This window comes from Mustela lutreola, chromosome 14 (genome assembly GCF_030435805.1).
Source record: "Mustela lutreola isolate mMusLut2 chromosome 14, mMusLut2.pri, whole genome shotgun sequence".
In the NCBI taxonomy this organism is placed as follows: Eukaryota; Metazoa; Chordata; class Mammalia; order Carnivora; family Mustelidae; genus Mustela; species Mustela lutreola.
In genome coordinates this window covers 37,977,325-37,991,786 of record NC_081303.1, presented here as the reverse complement: position 1 = coordinate 37,991,786, position 14,462 = coordinate 37,977,325, and the positions used below count along the sequence as shown (strand labels likewise).

Below are 14,462 nucleotides of genomic sequence, written 5' to 3'. Positions count from 1 at the left end.
AAGAAATTGAAGATGGGGATGCCTGGGTGGTTCAGTTATTAAGCATCTGCCTTCAGCTCAGGTCATGATCCCAGGGTCCTGGGATGGAGTCCCCCATCAGGCACCCTGCTCAGCAGGAAGCCTGCTTCTCCCTCTCCCACTCCCCATGCTTGTGTTCCTTCTTTGGCTGTCTTTCTCTGTCAAATAAATAGATAAAAATCTTAAAAAAAAAAAAGTTGAGGGACGCCTGGGTGGCTCAGTTGGTTGGACGACTGCCTTCGGCTCAGGTCATGATCCTGGATTCCTGGGATCGAGTCCCGCATCAGGCTCCCAGCTCCATGGGGAGTCTGCTTCTCTCTCTGACCTTCTCCTCGCTCATGCTCTCTCTCACTGTCTCTCTCTCAAATAAATAAATAAAATATTAAAAAAAAAAAAAGTTGAATACACAAAAAAATGGAGACACTCCATTCTTATGGATCGGGAGAACAAAAAATTTATTTTTTAATTTATTTTTATTTGACAGAGACATAGAGAGAAAGCACAAGTAGGCAGAGCAGCAGGCAGAGGGAGAAGCAGGCTCTCTGCTGAGCAGGGAGCCCGATGTGGGGCTTGATCACAGGACTCCAGGATCATGACCTGAGCTGAAGGCAGTCACCCAACCAACTGAGCCACCCAGGCGCCCCTGGGAGAACAAATATTGTTAAAATGTCTCTACAACCCAAAGTAATCTATACATATATTGCAATCCCTATCAAAATACCAACAGCATTTTTCTTTCTTTTTTTTTTTTTTTAAGATTTTATTTATTTATCGGGGGCGGGGGGAGAGAGAGAGCACAGGCAGACAGAATGGCAAGCAGAGGCAGAGGGAGAAGCAGGCTCCCTGCCGAGCAAGGAGCCGGATGTGGGACTCGATCCCAGGATGCTGGGATCATGACCTGAGCCAAAGGTAGCTGCTAAACCAATTGAGCCACCCAGGCGTCCCCCAACAGCATTTTTCATAGAACTAGGACACACAATCCTAAAATTTGTGTGGAACCACAAAAGACCCCAAAGAGTGAAGCAATCTTGGAAAAGCAAAGCTGGAGGCATCATGATTCTGGACTTCATGTTATATTACAGAGCTGTAGTGATCAAGACAGTATGGTATGGGCACAAAAACAAACACAGAGAGCAGTGCAACAGAACAGAAAACCCAGGGATGGACCCACAACTCTATGGTCAACTAATCTTCAACAAAGCAGGAAAGAACATCCAATGGGGAAAAGACAATCTCTTCAGTCAATGGTGCTGGGAAAACTGGGCAGCTACATGCAGAAGAATGAGTCTAGACCACTTTCCTATACCATACACACACACAAAAAGACTCAAAATGGATTCAAGACCTAATTGTGAGACCTGAAACCATAAAAATGCTAGAATAGAACATAGGCAGTAATGTCTCTGATATCGGCCATAGCAATGTTCTTCTAGATAGGTCTCCAGAGGCAAGGAAAATACAAGCAAAATAAATTACTAGGGCTTCATCAAAATAAAAAGCTTCTGCAGAGAAAGGAAATGATCAACCAAAGTACCTGTTTTGTTCATGTTCATGTTCAGCTACTTGTTGATCAAGGTAAACTACTAAATAGCATAAGGTATTTGCTTATGACATATCTGATAAAGGGTTAGTATCCAAATTATACAAAGAACTGATACAACTCAACACCCAAAAACCAAATAATCAAATTAAAATCTTAATTATTCTTGGGGTACAGGCAGCTCAGTTGGTTAAGCATCTGCCCTCAGCTCAGGTCATGATCTCAGGGTCCGTGATAGAGCCCCGCTTTGGGCTCCCTGCTCAGCGGGGAGCCTGCTTCTCCCTCTAAAATGCTTCAAAATTCCAAAATAGCTATCCTCAAAGACCTGTGCCTAAGGTTAATGGAAACTGAAAAGGAGAGGCAACTAATACAAAAGACTGTTCGATGTCACTATTCTGCTCAGCCCTGCTCCTTCCAGCACTCCTCCTTCTAGCACTCCTCAGCGTCAACCCCTTTGCACTCAGAGGTCACTATCAAATAGGCTTCTTTTCAAACAAGGCCACCCACAGCCATAGCCACAGCCATCCTCCTGAGGCAGCTTTCAATCCTTGGTCAAAAGTCAAATTCAAGGTCACAGCTAAAAAATTTCCTAAGCTCAGGGAGGATCCTGGAAGGCTTCTACCCTTGAGTTCTGTGCTAAGATTAATGGGTTGATAAGAAGGCAGAAAACAGGATAAGAGGCCAAAGACCTGACTTGGAAAGACTATGGAACAAAAGCCAACAAGACCTGCCAAAGTAGTGCTTGCACATACACCCTGTCATCCCCCCTCCCCACCCCGCCAAGAGAGAGGGCTCCCACTGGGCAGTCCCAGAGCTGGCAAGGCTCCCAGAGATGGCCCAGTGGGCTGTGACCTCACTCCAGAAACAGCCAGGGAACCAGAATCAAAATTAAGGAAAACCTTATCAAAGTCTGGGGGATACCAGAGCCACACCTCTGCCTGAAGCTGTATGGAGCCTGCAGACGGGATCCTGGGAAACAGAACAGCCACCAGAGGTGAACACTCCCACGAGAGTCCGCCCTCCCAGACCTTTGTCTGTATCATCCAGCAGAAAGAGATAGAACTTTTGCACCCTCTCTGGTGACGTCACTTAAGTCCAAGGGGTGGTTCAATATTGCCAGAAATATTTACTGTTTGTTCCAGCTACAAACAAACTACAAACTGACAAAATATTTAAAAAGACTGTTTCAGTACTTGGTCAAACTGGAAGCTGATACTCAGAGCCTGATAGGAATGTTTTTTTTCAGCCCTCCCCTCTGAGCTAAGCTAAGCCAATGTCACCAGACGGAAGGAAAGGCCTTCTGTAGGGTTTGGGGAAGGATTCCTAAAACCCTTAAAAAATATAAAACCCAACCCAAATATTTGGAGCTTTTACCAACCCTCCAGTTCACATGATCTAGGATAATCTTTGGTGACTAAAAGCTACTTCTGGTTTGTTGGTTTAATTAAAACAGCCATGTCTTTGGAGTTATTAACACTAAATATAATGAAATGTCTTTTCCACTCGGGCTTACTAATCAAGTAAGTTCCTGTTACCTATTACAAAATCGGTTGCCCCCAAAACTAACTTGAAATGACTTTGTGTCCAAAGTCAGTGAAATTTTCCTAAGGAATCAAAGCACAACTGTTAAGAACAAATGATTTAAATAGATGTAAATGAGAAGAATCTCTAGGTGAAATTTTCAGCAAATAGTTCCCAAAGATCTTCTGGTTACCCAAAACCTTAAAGTTTTATTAATTAAGTTAAATGATGAGTTCAGTGAAATTCAATGTCTAGATCATCCGCAAATGAAATACTGAAACATCATTTACACCAGGTTCATCTACATTTGGTTTCCTTTGCGGAGTAGCAAAAGATATTTGGATCTGTTAGAAAACATGTTTTGTGTCACCCAAAAGTTTACTGTGAGAAAACACATTTCTAGAAAATATGAACAATATTCGTAAATTTGCCAAGGCACAGAACGGACAGTCCACAATTGCTTACTTCTTAATTTTCATTACAAATTAAGGTTTTTAAGAGTTGAAAAAGAATTTTACAGGTGATCAAGGTGAATAACATCAAATACATTTATGGGTTAAAAAAGCTTTAGTACCAATATTGTACTTAGGTAGAACTAAACCTTAATTTTCTCTCATCTGCAGAAGGACGAGTTTCCTTGGATTACTGGCCTGCCTTTTTTTTTTTTTTTTTAAAGATTTTATTTATTTATTTGACAGAGAGAGATCACAAGTAGGCAGAGAGGCAGCAGAGATGGGGGGGGGAGCAGGCTCCCTGCTGAGCAGAGAGCCCGATGTGGGGCTCAATCCCAGGACCCTCAGATCATGACCTGAGCCGAAGGCAGAGGCTTTAACTCACTGAGCCACCCAGGCACCCTGGTTTGCTCTTAAATAAGAAATTATAGGGGCACCTGGGTGGCTCAGTCAGTTGAGCGTCTGACTCTTGATTTTGGCTCAGGTCCTGATCTCAGGGTTGGGAAGACTGAGTCCCACGTCAGGCTCTATGCTAATGGAATCCGACTGGGATTCTGTCTCCCTCTCCCTCTGCTCCTCCCCCCTCAAAAAAATGGGGGAAAATTAAAAAGGATTTAATTTTCGATATTTGCCTGAGAGGTATTTAAGTGTCACCATGTTTAAGAAGGTAACTAGAGGTTTCACAACGGTTACCTTGTGAACACCTTGTGATACTACTCAAGTGTTTTAAACCTTTGATACTTTTGACAAACTTGCCAATTTCAAATCTTAAATGAAGTCTTTTTAACTTAGAGCTAATTCTGAAATTGACTGAAGGGCCCCTAGAACATCTCCAAAGATTTCTTCTCTCCTTATGAAGAGGGAGATGTCAAATGACGGCTTACTTGTTATGTCGTCATGGCGGGGGGGCCCTGTGAGGTACCAGCCTTGTTTATGGAGTACTGTGTGGGTATGTGACTCTCGCAGAAATGACATGAGACTCCCAGAATCTGGTACGTCCAGTATAATGTTACCATCGTCTTCCCAGTTGTCATTTGAAAATTCTGTTACACAATCAACCAAATCTCCTGTCAATCCCATCATAATGGACTCTAATTGATCTTTAACAATGGAGGTTTTTTTTAAGTTGTCTGTCATTTACAGAGTTATTGTGTTAGTTGGATGCTTTTGCAATAATGTTCCTGCCAAAGTGGGTCACCTTCAAGGAGTTTCATGGAAAACCCTCGGGCAAATACAGGTTTCCAGTAACTTCATAAAAATGAATGGCGCAATTGCTTCTCGGCCTTTTGGCTAAGATCAAGTGTAAAAATTGATTGTGCAAGAATTTTTGGAACTGAAGGCAAAAACCCGGATTCATACAGAACAAGAATTAATAACACGGGGCTGAATAAACTAAGGATTACAGTTTTTACAACTCTTGCCAGAAGCGCTGCTGGTTCTTTAATATTTTATTTTTCCTCATCTGAGGAACCATAGATGACTTAACAGCAGTTTGGAAAAGCCTGTATAAACAAAGGTGAAACATTTACTTTTCTCCCAGCCTGATCCCCCTAAAATTCAAAAATGAAGGTAACTGCAGAGAAACGCTCATTCGTACCTTTGTCCATATTCCGTTCTAGTCTTGTTAACTGCCGCTGAGGCTTTGTGACTAGACCTGTGACTAGACCGGGTCCTGAACTGTTTCCTCAATCATCTGCCCATGACTCTCCACAGTAACATTTCTAGTTTCCCCACCACTATGGATCAGAATCACTACAAACAAAGACTGCCTTCCAGCCCCCGTGGACGGCCCCATGCCAGGCGCCCCTCCCAGGCAGGTGGCCCTCCTGAGGCAGGAGGCCTTCAGAGTTCAGGGTTTTGACTCTGCATAAGCAGCACACAGCTGAAGAACATCACCTGACATCTGGTCTGCCGCAGCTGGAGACCTCAAGTCAAAGTGATGGGCAGAGAAGCAGGCCACAGGTGGACTGCTTCCTCCTAAGTCCCCAGAGGAAACCTTCACACTTCAACTAACCACAAAACCCTTTCTTCTTTTCCCTCTGCTCTGGCATTGGCCAAAAAGGCAGTGGGAGAGCGGCGGGTAATCCAACTTCCAATTGACTGTTGGACCTGCCATGATACTCCTGCCTCAGTTTCTTTTGAACAAATTCAGCCCCTCTCTACTGTGCCTGATTCTCTGAGCCCTGGGTCCATTCTCCTGTCTCTGATTAACAGCCCTAGGATCCAGCAATTGTAGTAGTGGGTATTTACCTACAGAATACAAAAATACTAATTCAAAGGGATAAACACAGCAGGCATAACCTGAATAAAACAGTCCATGTGGTCTATAGACCCTTAAATTTCCCTGGACTCTGTGGCTGTAGCAGAAAGCCCTCATGATTCAAACTTAGCTCCCTCTGGCAGGTCCCAGGTTCCCTGAAATGGGTAGGAATAAACATATATGCAGCTAAGATCAGGAACCTCTCCTTAACTCTTGAAAATATTACCTAATCTGTTCCTACAGCAAAGCTATTCAACAAAAACCCATAGACTCTGGCCAAAGTTGACTCTGACAGTAGCATCACACTTGATTTTATAAAAAAGAGGAGATGTCCACGCTGTGGCCAAGACCGTGTGCCCCACACTTCTGGGGAAGCTGAAACTCAGCAACATAAAGTCACCGAACAGGCCACTTGACTTACAAAAAGTTAATTCCTTCAACAGGGTCTTTCTCTGACTAGATTTTGATTGGTGTGGGTCTTGGGACCATGGCTCCAAAGTGCACCTAAAGTGCACTGGGAACTGTTCTGCTTATAATAACCAGAGCTGGCTCCCTAGCATGCTGTATGCCCTCAAAAGCTTCAGATGCATGTTCACGGCCACTGAGAACCCAGCCCACAAGCTCCCCAGGAACACAGAGTCAGAAATGGGACTAAGGCAATGACCCACTAAGCAGCAGTGAGCCTGAAGTCATGACCTGTCCTTACCACAGAGCATCAGCAAACACTGAGACCTTCAAAGACCAAGCGGGGAGGGGTGCCAGGGCCGTACATTTTTATCACATCCTCAGGTAGGCTGAAGGTAGGACCAAAAGTGGGAGAATTGTTAAAAAGGAGACAAGGCCACGAACAGAATCAGTTGTGCTAAGTCCCAGTCAGCAAACCGAGACTTAACACCGAACCCAACTGCAGGTGTAGCCTCTCCCAGAAGGTCACATCACCTTCAGCCCCTGGGTCTGGAACTCCTGGTCTACAGCAACGAGGAAACCCAACAAAGGAAGGGATCCTTCAGCCCCAGGTCTCCACCAGGAAGACTGCAGGAAGGGGACCTTCAGCCCCGGGTCCTCATCAGCAAGGGAACCTTCTGACGCAAGGAAGATATCAGCTGCGGGTCTCCGTCAGTGAGGGGATCCTCTGACCAGCAGGTCCAAACTAGTGAGACAATCCCCCCACACTCTGCAACAGACCCTTCTGACCCCTTAGGGAGGTAACTTGGTGTGAAATGACATATTCCTTCCTAATACACTTTCTTGTCCCACCTCCTTTCTGCCTTAAAAAAATCTTTCTTTTCCTACAACTCTTCGGAGCTCCTTTCTACCTGCTGGATGGTATGCTGCTGATTCATGAACTAAAGAATTATGCCAATTTGAACTTTAAATTACTCGGTTCAACTATACTGTTTAAGAAGAACACTGTAAAAGTACTAATGGCAAAGAACTGTACACTTCATAATGGTTAAAATGTAGGCAGTAATGTCTCTGACACTGGCCGTAGAAACATTTCTAGATCTGTCTCCTCCGGCAAGGGAAAGCCAAGGGAAATTACATTACTACATGAAGATAAAATCGTCTGTACAGCAAAGGAACCATCAGCAAAATGACAAGATAACCTACCGAATGGGAGTTAACTGCAAATGATGTATCTGATATGTCAAAATACATAAATACATAAAGAACTTTATACAACTTAACACCAAAAAACCCCTAATCATCCTATTAAAATGGGCAGAAGACATGAACAGACACTTCTCCAAAGAAGACAAGAGAGATAGCCAACAAACACATGAAAAGATGTTCATCGTCACTGATCACCAGGTTAGTGCAGATCAAAACCGCAGTGAGATCCCACCTCACATCTGTCAAAGTGGCTAAAATCAACAACACAAGACACAACAGGTGTTGGGGAGGACATGGAGAAAGGGAAACCTTGAGCACTGTTGGTGGGAATGTAAACTGGTGCAGCTGCTCTGGAAAACAGTAGGGAAGGTTCTCAAAAAATTACAAATAAAACTACCCTACAATCCAGCAACTGCACTACTGGGTATTTACCTAAGAATAGAAAAACACTAATTCAAAGAGACACGTGCACCCCGATGTTTATAGCTGCATTATCTATAACAGCCAAGATATGGCAGCAGCCCCGCTGTCCACTGAGTGAGGAAGGGATAAAGATGTGGTATAATGAAATAGTACTCAGCCATAAAAAAGAATGAAATCTTGCCATTTGAAATGACATGGGTGGAGCTACAGAGTATAATGGTAAGTGAAATAAATCCATCAGAGAAAGACAAATACCATATGATTTCACTCGTATATGGAATTTAAGAAAGAAAACAAGTGAAAAAAGTGGAAAAAAGGAAAGAGAGAGAGAGGCAAACCACGAAACAAACTCTTCACTGTGGAGAACACCCTGATGGTCACCAGAGGGGGTGGGTGCGTAGGGGAGTGGGTGATGTAACGGATGGGAATTGAAGAGTGCACCTGTCCTGATGAGCACCGGCTGTCACATGGAAGTGTTGAATCACTATAGTGTGTGCTGGGATCTAATATTACATTACGTTAATTATACTTCAATTAAAAAGATGATTAAAATGGTAAAAATTTAAGTTAAACAAATTTTATCACAAGTAAGAAAAAGAAGTTAGGACTCCTTTACAATTATTCCTAGAATTCTGAATAAGCACAGATGTTACAGAACATGGGTTCAAAAGTATTTTGTCTTATACCATTACTTTTCTTTCTTTTTTTACTTACTTTCAAGACTATTATTTATTTATTAGAGAGAGCGAGTGCATGCGTGCATGAGTCGGGGGGTAGGCAAAAGAGGGAGAAGCACACTCCCCACTGAGCAGGGAGCCCGATGTGGGACTCGATCCCAGCATTCCGGGATTATGACCTTAGCCGAAGATAGATGCTTAACCCACTGACTGAGCCACCCAGGTGCCCCCCGCTTTTTTTGTTTTTTTAAAAGATCTATTTATTTGAGAGAGAGAGAGCAAGCACACGCAGAAGGAAAGGAAGAGGGAGAGAATCCCAAGCAGACTCCTGCTGAACACAGAGCGTGATGCAGAGCTCAAGCTCATGAGCCTGAGATCACAACCTGAATTGTGACAAGAGTTGGATGCTCAACTGAATGAGCCACACAGGCGCCCCTATAACTTTTATTTCAATGATGACATCTATATTTAATCACAGAAACCTGTCCTTTGTCATATAATAAACTCTGGAATCAGAATGTTATCTATTTACATAGTTGATCGTAAAGAAATAAAGGAAGGAAAATTAATATCACCTTACCACGATAACATGGTAATTGTTAGTTTGGAGTTTCTTGCCAATCTCTGGACTTACCCATGGAAGTGTACCCCTCTGTATCCTGCTCATCACTAAACTGGAAACAACAGCTAAACATTCCAAATGCCTGGAACACTGTTACGAGGTTCACAGACACTGCCTATTATACCTGATATTCTTAGCTCATGAAAATTTAATGTTTCTAGATGAGATTTTAAGATATATTTTAGTCTTCTGGGACACACTGTAAAAAAAAAAAAACAAATGGGGAATTTTGAGTCTTTTAGTGGGATTTACTGCTATTTTAAAGGCTATGTATTATCTCAAAGCACTTGGCAGACATTTTGTTTTAATTACATTTATTAAGGAAGAAATAGAAGTTTAAAAAAATTCCCTTTGTCCAATGGGCTTTTGGTGATAAACATCTTTCTATCACATTATTACCAAACATACCAAGTAAGTAATTTGTTATTGCTAAAGTTCTCTTAAGAAACAGATTCCAAGGGCGCCTGGGCGGCTCAGTGGGTTAAAGCCTCTGCCTTCGGCTCAGGTCATGATTCCAGGGTCTTGGGATCTAGCCCCGCATCAGGCTTTCTGTTTAGCAGGGAGCCTGCTTCCCTCTCCCCGCACCGCCTACTTGTGATCTGTCTGTCAAATAAATTAATAAAATCTTAAAAAGAAAGAAAGAAAGAAAGAAAGCAAGAGAGAGACTCCAAGGGAAGCCTGGGTGGCTCAGTGGTTGAGCGTCTGCCTTGGGCTCAGGTCATGATCCCAGGGTCCTGGGATCGAATTCCCCATCAGGCTCCTTGCTCGGCAGGGAGCCTGCCTCTCCCTCTGCCTGTGCTCTCTCTCTCTGACAAATAAATAAATAAAATCTTAAAAAAGAAAGAAAGAAACAGACTAAAAGATACTGAGAAGTTGCTTTCACCTATGAGTCTTTTCAGACTTCTAGGACCAAGATGAGAGAATTTTACTGTCCTCTCCCTCTACAATTTCACATATCAGTAAGAGAAGAGGAAACTGTATATATAACAATCTGGGGAACTGGAGTAAAAGTCTAGCAAACTTTAGCACCGAAAGGGTAAACACTGAAAATGCCACTTTTCCTCAGTCCAGACAGGCGGTCTGACTGTGTTCTCTTCTGGCAATCGGAGGTTCTGCATCCTGTCCCTCTGCCAGCTCTGGCTCTAGCTATCAACATAGACCGTGAACAGAACATTCGAGGAGGAGGGGAGATTGGGGAGAAGAGTAGGGAGAAGAGAGGAAGGGGAGAGGAGGGTGGAGGCGGGAGGGTGCGTGCTGCAGGATGATCCGCCCTCTGCCCTGCAGGCAGGTGCCCAGGCACTGGTTGAGAACTTTCCCTCTGCGGTTCTGTGTGTGAGGCTCCAAGGCTCCCGCGGAAGCACACAGCACACGCTTAACTGAAGCAAAAATACCCACTAGGGTCAAAGAGGACACTGCCGAAAGCCCTCCTTTGCCTTTATCCCTGACAGATGCTGAGAACTGACCACAACAGCCCAAACCACAGTGCTACAGAAAGCCGCTTTTTTTTTTATTATTATTTTTAAGATTTTTTATTTATTTATTTGACAGAGAGAGATGACAAGCAGGCAGAGAGGCAGGCAGAGAGAGAGAGAGGAGGAAGCAGGCTCCCTGCTGAGCAGACAGCCCGATGCGGGGCTCGATCCCAGGACCGTGGATTCATGACCTGAGCCGAAGCAGCGGCTTAACCCACTGAGCCACCCAGGCGCCCCCAGAAAGCTGCTTTTAAAGTCACACTGATTTTCCTATTAAAATGTCTTTCTCTGTCTTTTCATTCCATATTCCCAGCTTGTGTGTAGAATTTGCCCAAAGGACGGCTGTCTCTAATTCTACACTCTTCCTCCTAAATCTCCATATTTACACCAGTTAAATGGTTCTTTAACCACCCCCCACTATATGCTCGCAGGAGAACGTCTGGAAATACAAGGCTGGGATCGACACAGGATGGGGCCTGAGACTGTTGAGGGGTTCACTGCCACCTGAGAACGTCCACACTCACAGCCAGCTGGTGGTGTTCCCCTGCTGAACACACACGACGTCACAGAACATGGACATCAACAAACACAGTGACCTGCATCATGATGTCTGTGCACAGACAGTGCAGCGTCCAAGCAACCAGACCCCTGTCCCACTGACACACGTGACAGCTGCTTCTTCAGCAATCTGTCCCCGTGGCCCAGCCTTCCTTCCAGGTGAGACTGAAGACACCCAATCATAGCAGTATGGCCACCTTAAAGTGACCTGGAACAAAGGCCCCTGCACTCTCCCCAAACCTGAGACCACAAACCACTAAACCCATGGAGCCAAATGCCCACAGCTCTCCCCACGCAGCTGGTCCAACGACGTGTGGGGCTGGTGGATGGACCAAACCTGACCACACGGACGAAGCCCTGTAACGCCACCCCTGGGTCGCCCAGTGCCCATATGTCAGTGGACTTTCTTCTTCACATAGCTGAAACCCCTGGGCGGTTCAGCCCCTCTACTGCCTCCATGCCGCAGGAATGAATGGGCCTGTGTTGTTTTGTAAGCATGCGTGTCACCCTCTGGTCTAGGAGACGTGCTCCTCAGAGGAGAGGAGGGTTTCCCGTCCTCAGCAAGCCCACACCATCAGGAGCACATACTTCCCACGCACAGCATTCTATTACCTTCTTTTCTCAATAACTTTGCCTTTGAGGTGGGGTGCTTTTACCCAAGTCCGAGGGCTAATAACTGCGGCAAATGGCACTGGGATTATAGCTAAAGGACGTGTCAGGCTGTCCCATGGTGCTGAGCAGCCCACAGAGGAAAACACAAGGGAAACAGCCATCGGTCATCACTGTGGGTCCGAATGTGGGCGGCCCTGAGCACCCACAGCTCCCGTCGGGCAGGCCTCCTCCGGTCTGTGCCTGTATTTAGTGCTCGCCCAGGGGCAAGAGTGGAAGGATTTTCCAGCCACCAGAACTACCGGGAGTTCATGGAAACAAATTAGGAGCACGTGCACATGCTTGTCTGTCTGTGTTTGTACACACACACTTTAACCAGAGCAAACAATGCCTCAGAGACAGCTCCGGGAAGGAGCCCAGGACAGGGACAAAATGCTGCGTGCACTTGTCACAGAACCCGCTGGCCACAGAGACCCAAGGACGCATGTGACAGCAGGGCTATGTGGCTGTGGCTCTGCGGACCTCCTGGTCGGGTACTTTGTGCTGTGGGGCTGCTTGGCACACCATCACCCCCACCTGGGCCCCAAACGAGTGTCCCCAGATGCTGCCCGCGAGGTGGGCTGTTGGGAGTCAGATTGCCCTGGGTCAAAAGCCCTGGACCAAAGCCATGTGTCTTCATGTCTCTGACAGGAAGCCATGCTGGTGGCGACTAGAGGGCTCTCCTGACCTCCCAGGCTCGAGCTGACTCTCGCCAGGAGACTGACCAAGCTACCAGAACCTCCTCCTTCCCAGACTCTCACCCACTCAGTGGTCCAAACAGAGTTTCTCCTGCTCTGCCTTTGCCCCTCAACTCTACAGTCATCCAGCATCCTATTTGTTCACACCAGACCCAGTTCTCACACGTGTTCTTTTTGCTGTGCCGGACATGGCTTTGCGTCTGGCGTACCTCCCTTCACAGCTTCTGGCTTCACTTCCTCCAAGCAGTCTTCCAGACATCTCTCACTGGGGCCTCCACCCAGAAGGCTGGTCCCCCTTGCACCCCTATGTCCCCTCGTACCCCCTCCTTTGGAAGGTAGCAGCGGACACTCACTGATTTATGCAGTTTTAGGTAATGAAAGCCTGGAATCTTCCTCTGCCATTTCAGAAAGAGGAATTTTAAATGGAATACCCTACACACGTGTAAGGTTTAACGTTTACTAGTGGCAACCAAATAAAGGCATGAACCATTTTGTCCCACTCTTGGTTTCAGCTCAGCTTGTGATCTCAGGGTCGTGAGACTGAGTCCTACTCAGCATGAAGTCTGTTTAAGACTCTCCCTCTCCATCTGCTCCCTCACCCCTACTCTCAAACAAACAAACAAACAAAAAATCTTAAAACAAAAATGAGAGTTGGGAAAAAAAAAAAAGAATGGTTCTGCTGCTTACTGGTTTTCCTGACCTTTTTACATTTTTAACACTTAGGGTGCTATTTTAGGAAATAATATCATTTATGGAGAAAAACATTTACTGGAGGTCTGATAACTGTTTTAGCTTTGCCTTTTTTTTAATTAAACAAAGTTGGGGCACCTGGGTGTCTCAGTTGTTAAGCATCAGCCTTCGGCTCAGGTCATAATCCCGGGTCCTGGGATCGAGCCCCACATTGGGCTCCCTGCTCAGTGAGAAGTCTGCTTCCCCCTCTCTCATTCCCCCCCTTGTGTTCCCTCTCTTGCTATCTTTCGCTTTGTCAAATAAATAAAATCGTAAAAAAAAGATTAAAAAAATGTCAATGCACATTATTTTTGTAGCCATACAATTTAGGGTGATTTGCTTTCTTCTTTGTATTTTGTCCATGTTGTTTACTATTTTTATAACAATAGCAACATGAATACTATACAGGCATCATAAAGCTGGCGTGTACCAGACTGGCTGGCTCAGCTTATAGAGTGTTGACCCTTCATCTTGGGGTCAGGAGTTCAAGGCTCATGTCAGGTGTAGTTTACTTAAAATAAAGGAGAGGGATCCTGGGTGGTGCAGCTGATTGAGCGCCCGATTCTTGGTTTCAGCTTAGGTCATGATCTCAGAGTTATGGGACTCAGCCCTACATCAGGCTCTGCGCTCAGTGCAATTGGCCTGAGATTCTCTCCCTCTAGCCCTCCCCCAACGCACTCACATTCTCTCTCTCAAATAAATAAAATCTTAAAAAAAAAGTTGGCCTATACAAACATGGAGGACAGATTCAACACTGTGATTGAGACTCCGTTTCCGTGGATATTTATAACAGGCCTGTATCTATTCACTTCTCAGCTACAAAAGTTTCTATTCCATTTAAAATTCCTCTAAGGGCAATTTCTCTAAAATAACAATCAAAGATTCAAAAGAACAAAAAAGTATGATTAGAGTAAAATCTCAAATACATCAGTCAAGCATTTAACTCTAAATATCCCTTTTATTTTAAGCAAATAAAATGAATGGACAGTCTCTTCAATTATTTAAACCATTCACTTTTTCTTTGGGAGACACAGGCTGAACAAATATTTAAAGCTACAGATACTTGTGTGTATCTAAAAGGACAGAAACACATGAAACCATGCCATTTCCTTTACTCACTTTTGTAATGGTTTTTAGGATGGCCAGACGGTCTGCAGGAGGTGGCAAACCCACAAACAGTGTTTTGTCCAGGCGTCCAGGGCGCAGGATCGCAGGGTCAATGATGTCTAG

The 14,462-nt window shown here is 44.8% G+C and overlaps 1 protein-coding gene across 8 annotated transcripts in view; it reads right to left on the bottom strand.

Moving 5' to 3' along the window:
• The window catches only part of NVL (nuclear VCP like), a 97,696-nt gene that overhangs the window by 15,669 nt on the left and 67,565 nt on the right, over window positions 1-14,462 (bottom strand). For 6 of the 8 annotated variants that reach the window (XR_009347274.1, XM_059145094.1, XM_059145096.1 and 3 more), the window contains one exon: window positions 14,352-14,458. The exons of 1 other annotated variant lie outside the window; for it this stretch is intronic. Coding sequence is in view for 5 of the 7 variants with exons in the window: in XM_059145094.1 (XP_059001077.1) it covers window positions 14,352-14,458 (107 nt within the window). In the remaining 2 variants the exon portion in view is untranslated. Of the gene's footprint in view, window positions 1-14,351; window positions 14,459-14,462 lie in introns of those variants that run through there. One more of the 8 variants, XM_059145097.1, reaches the window with a different exon arrangement.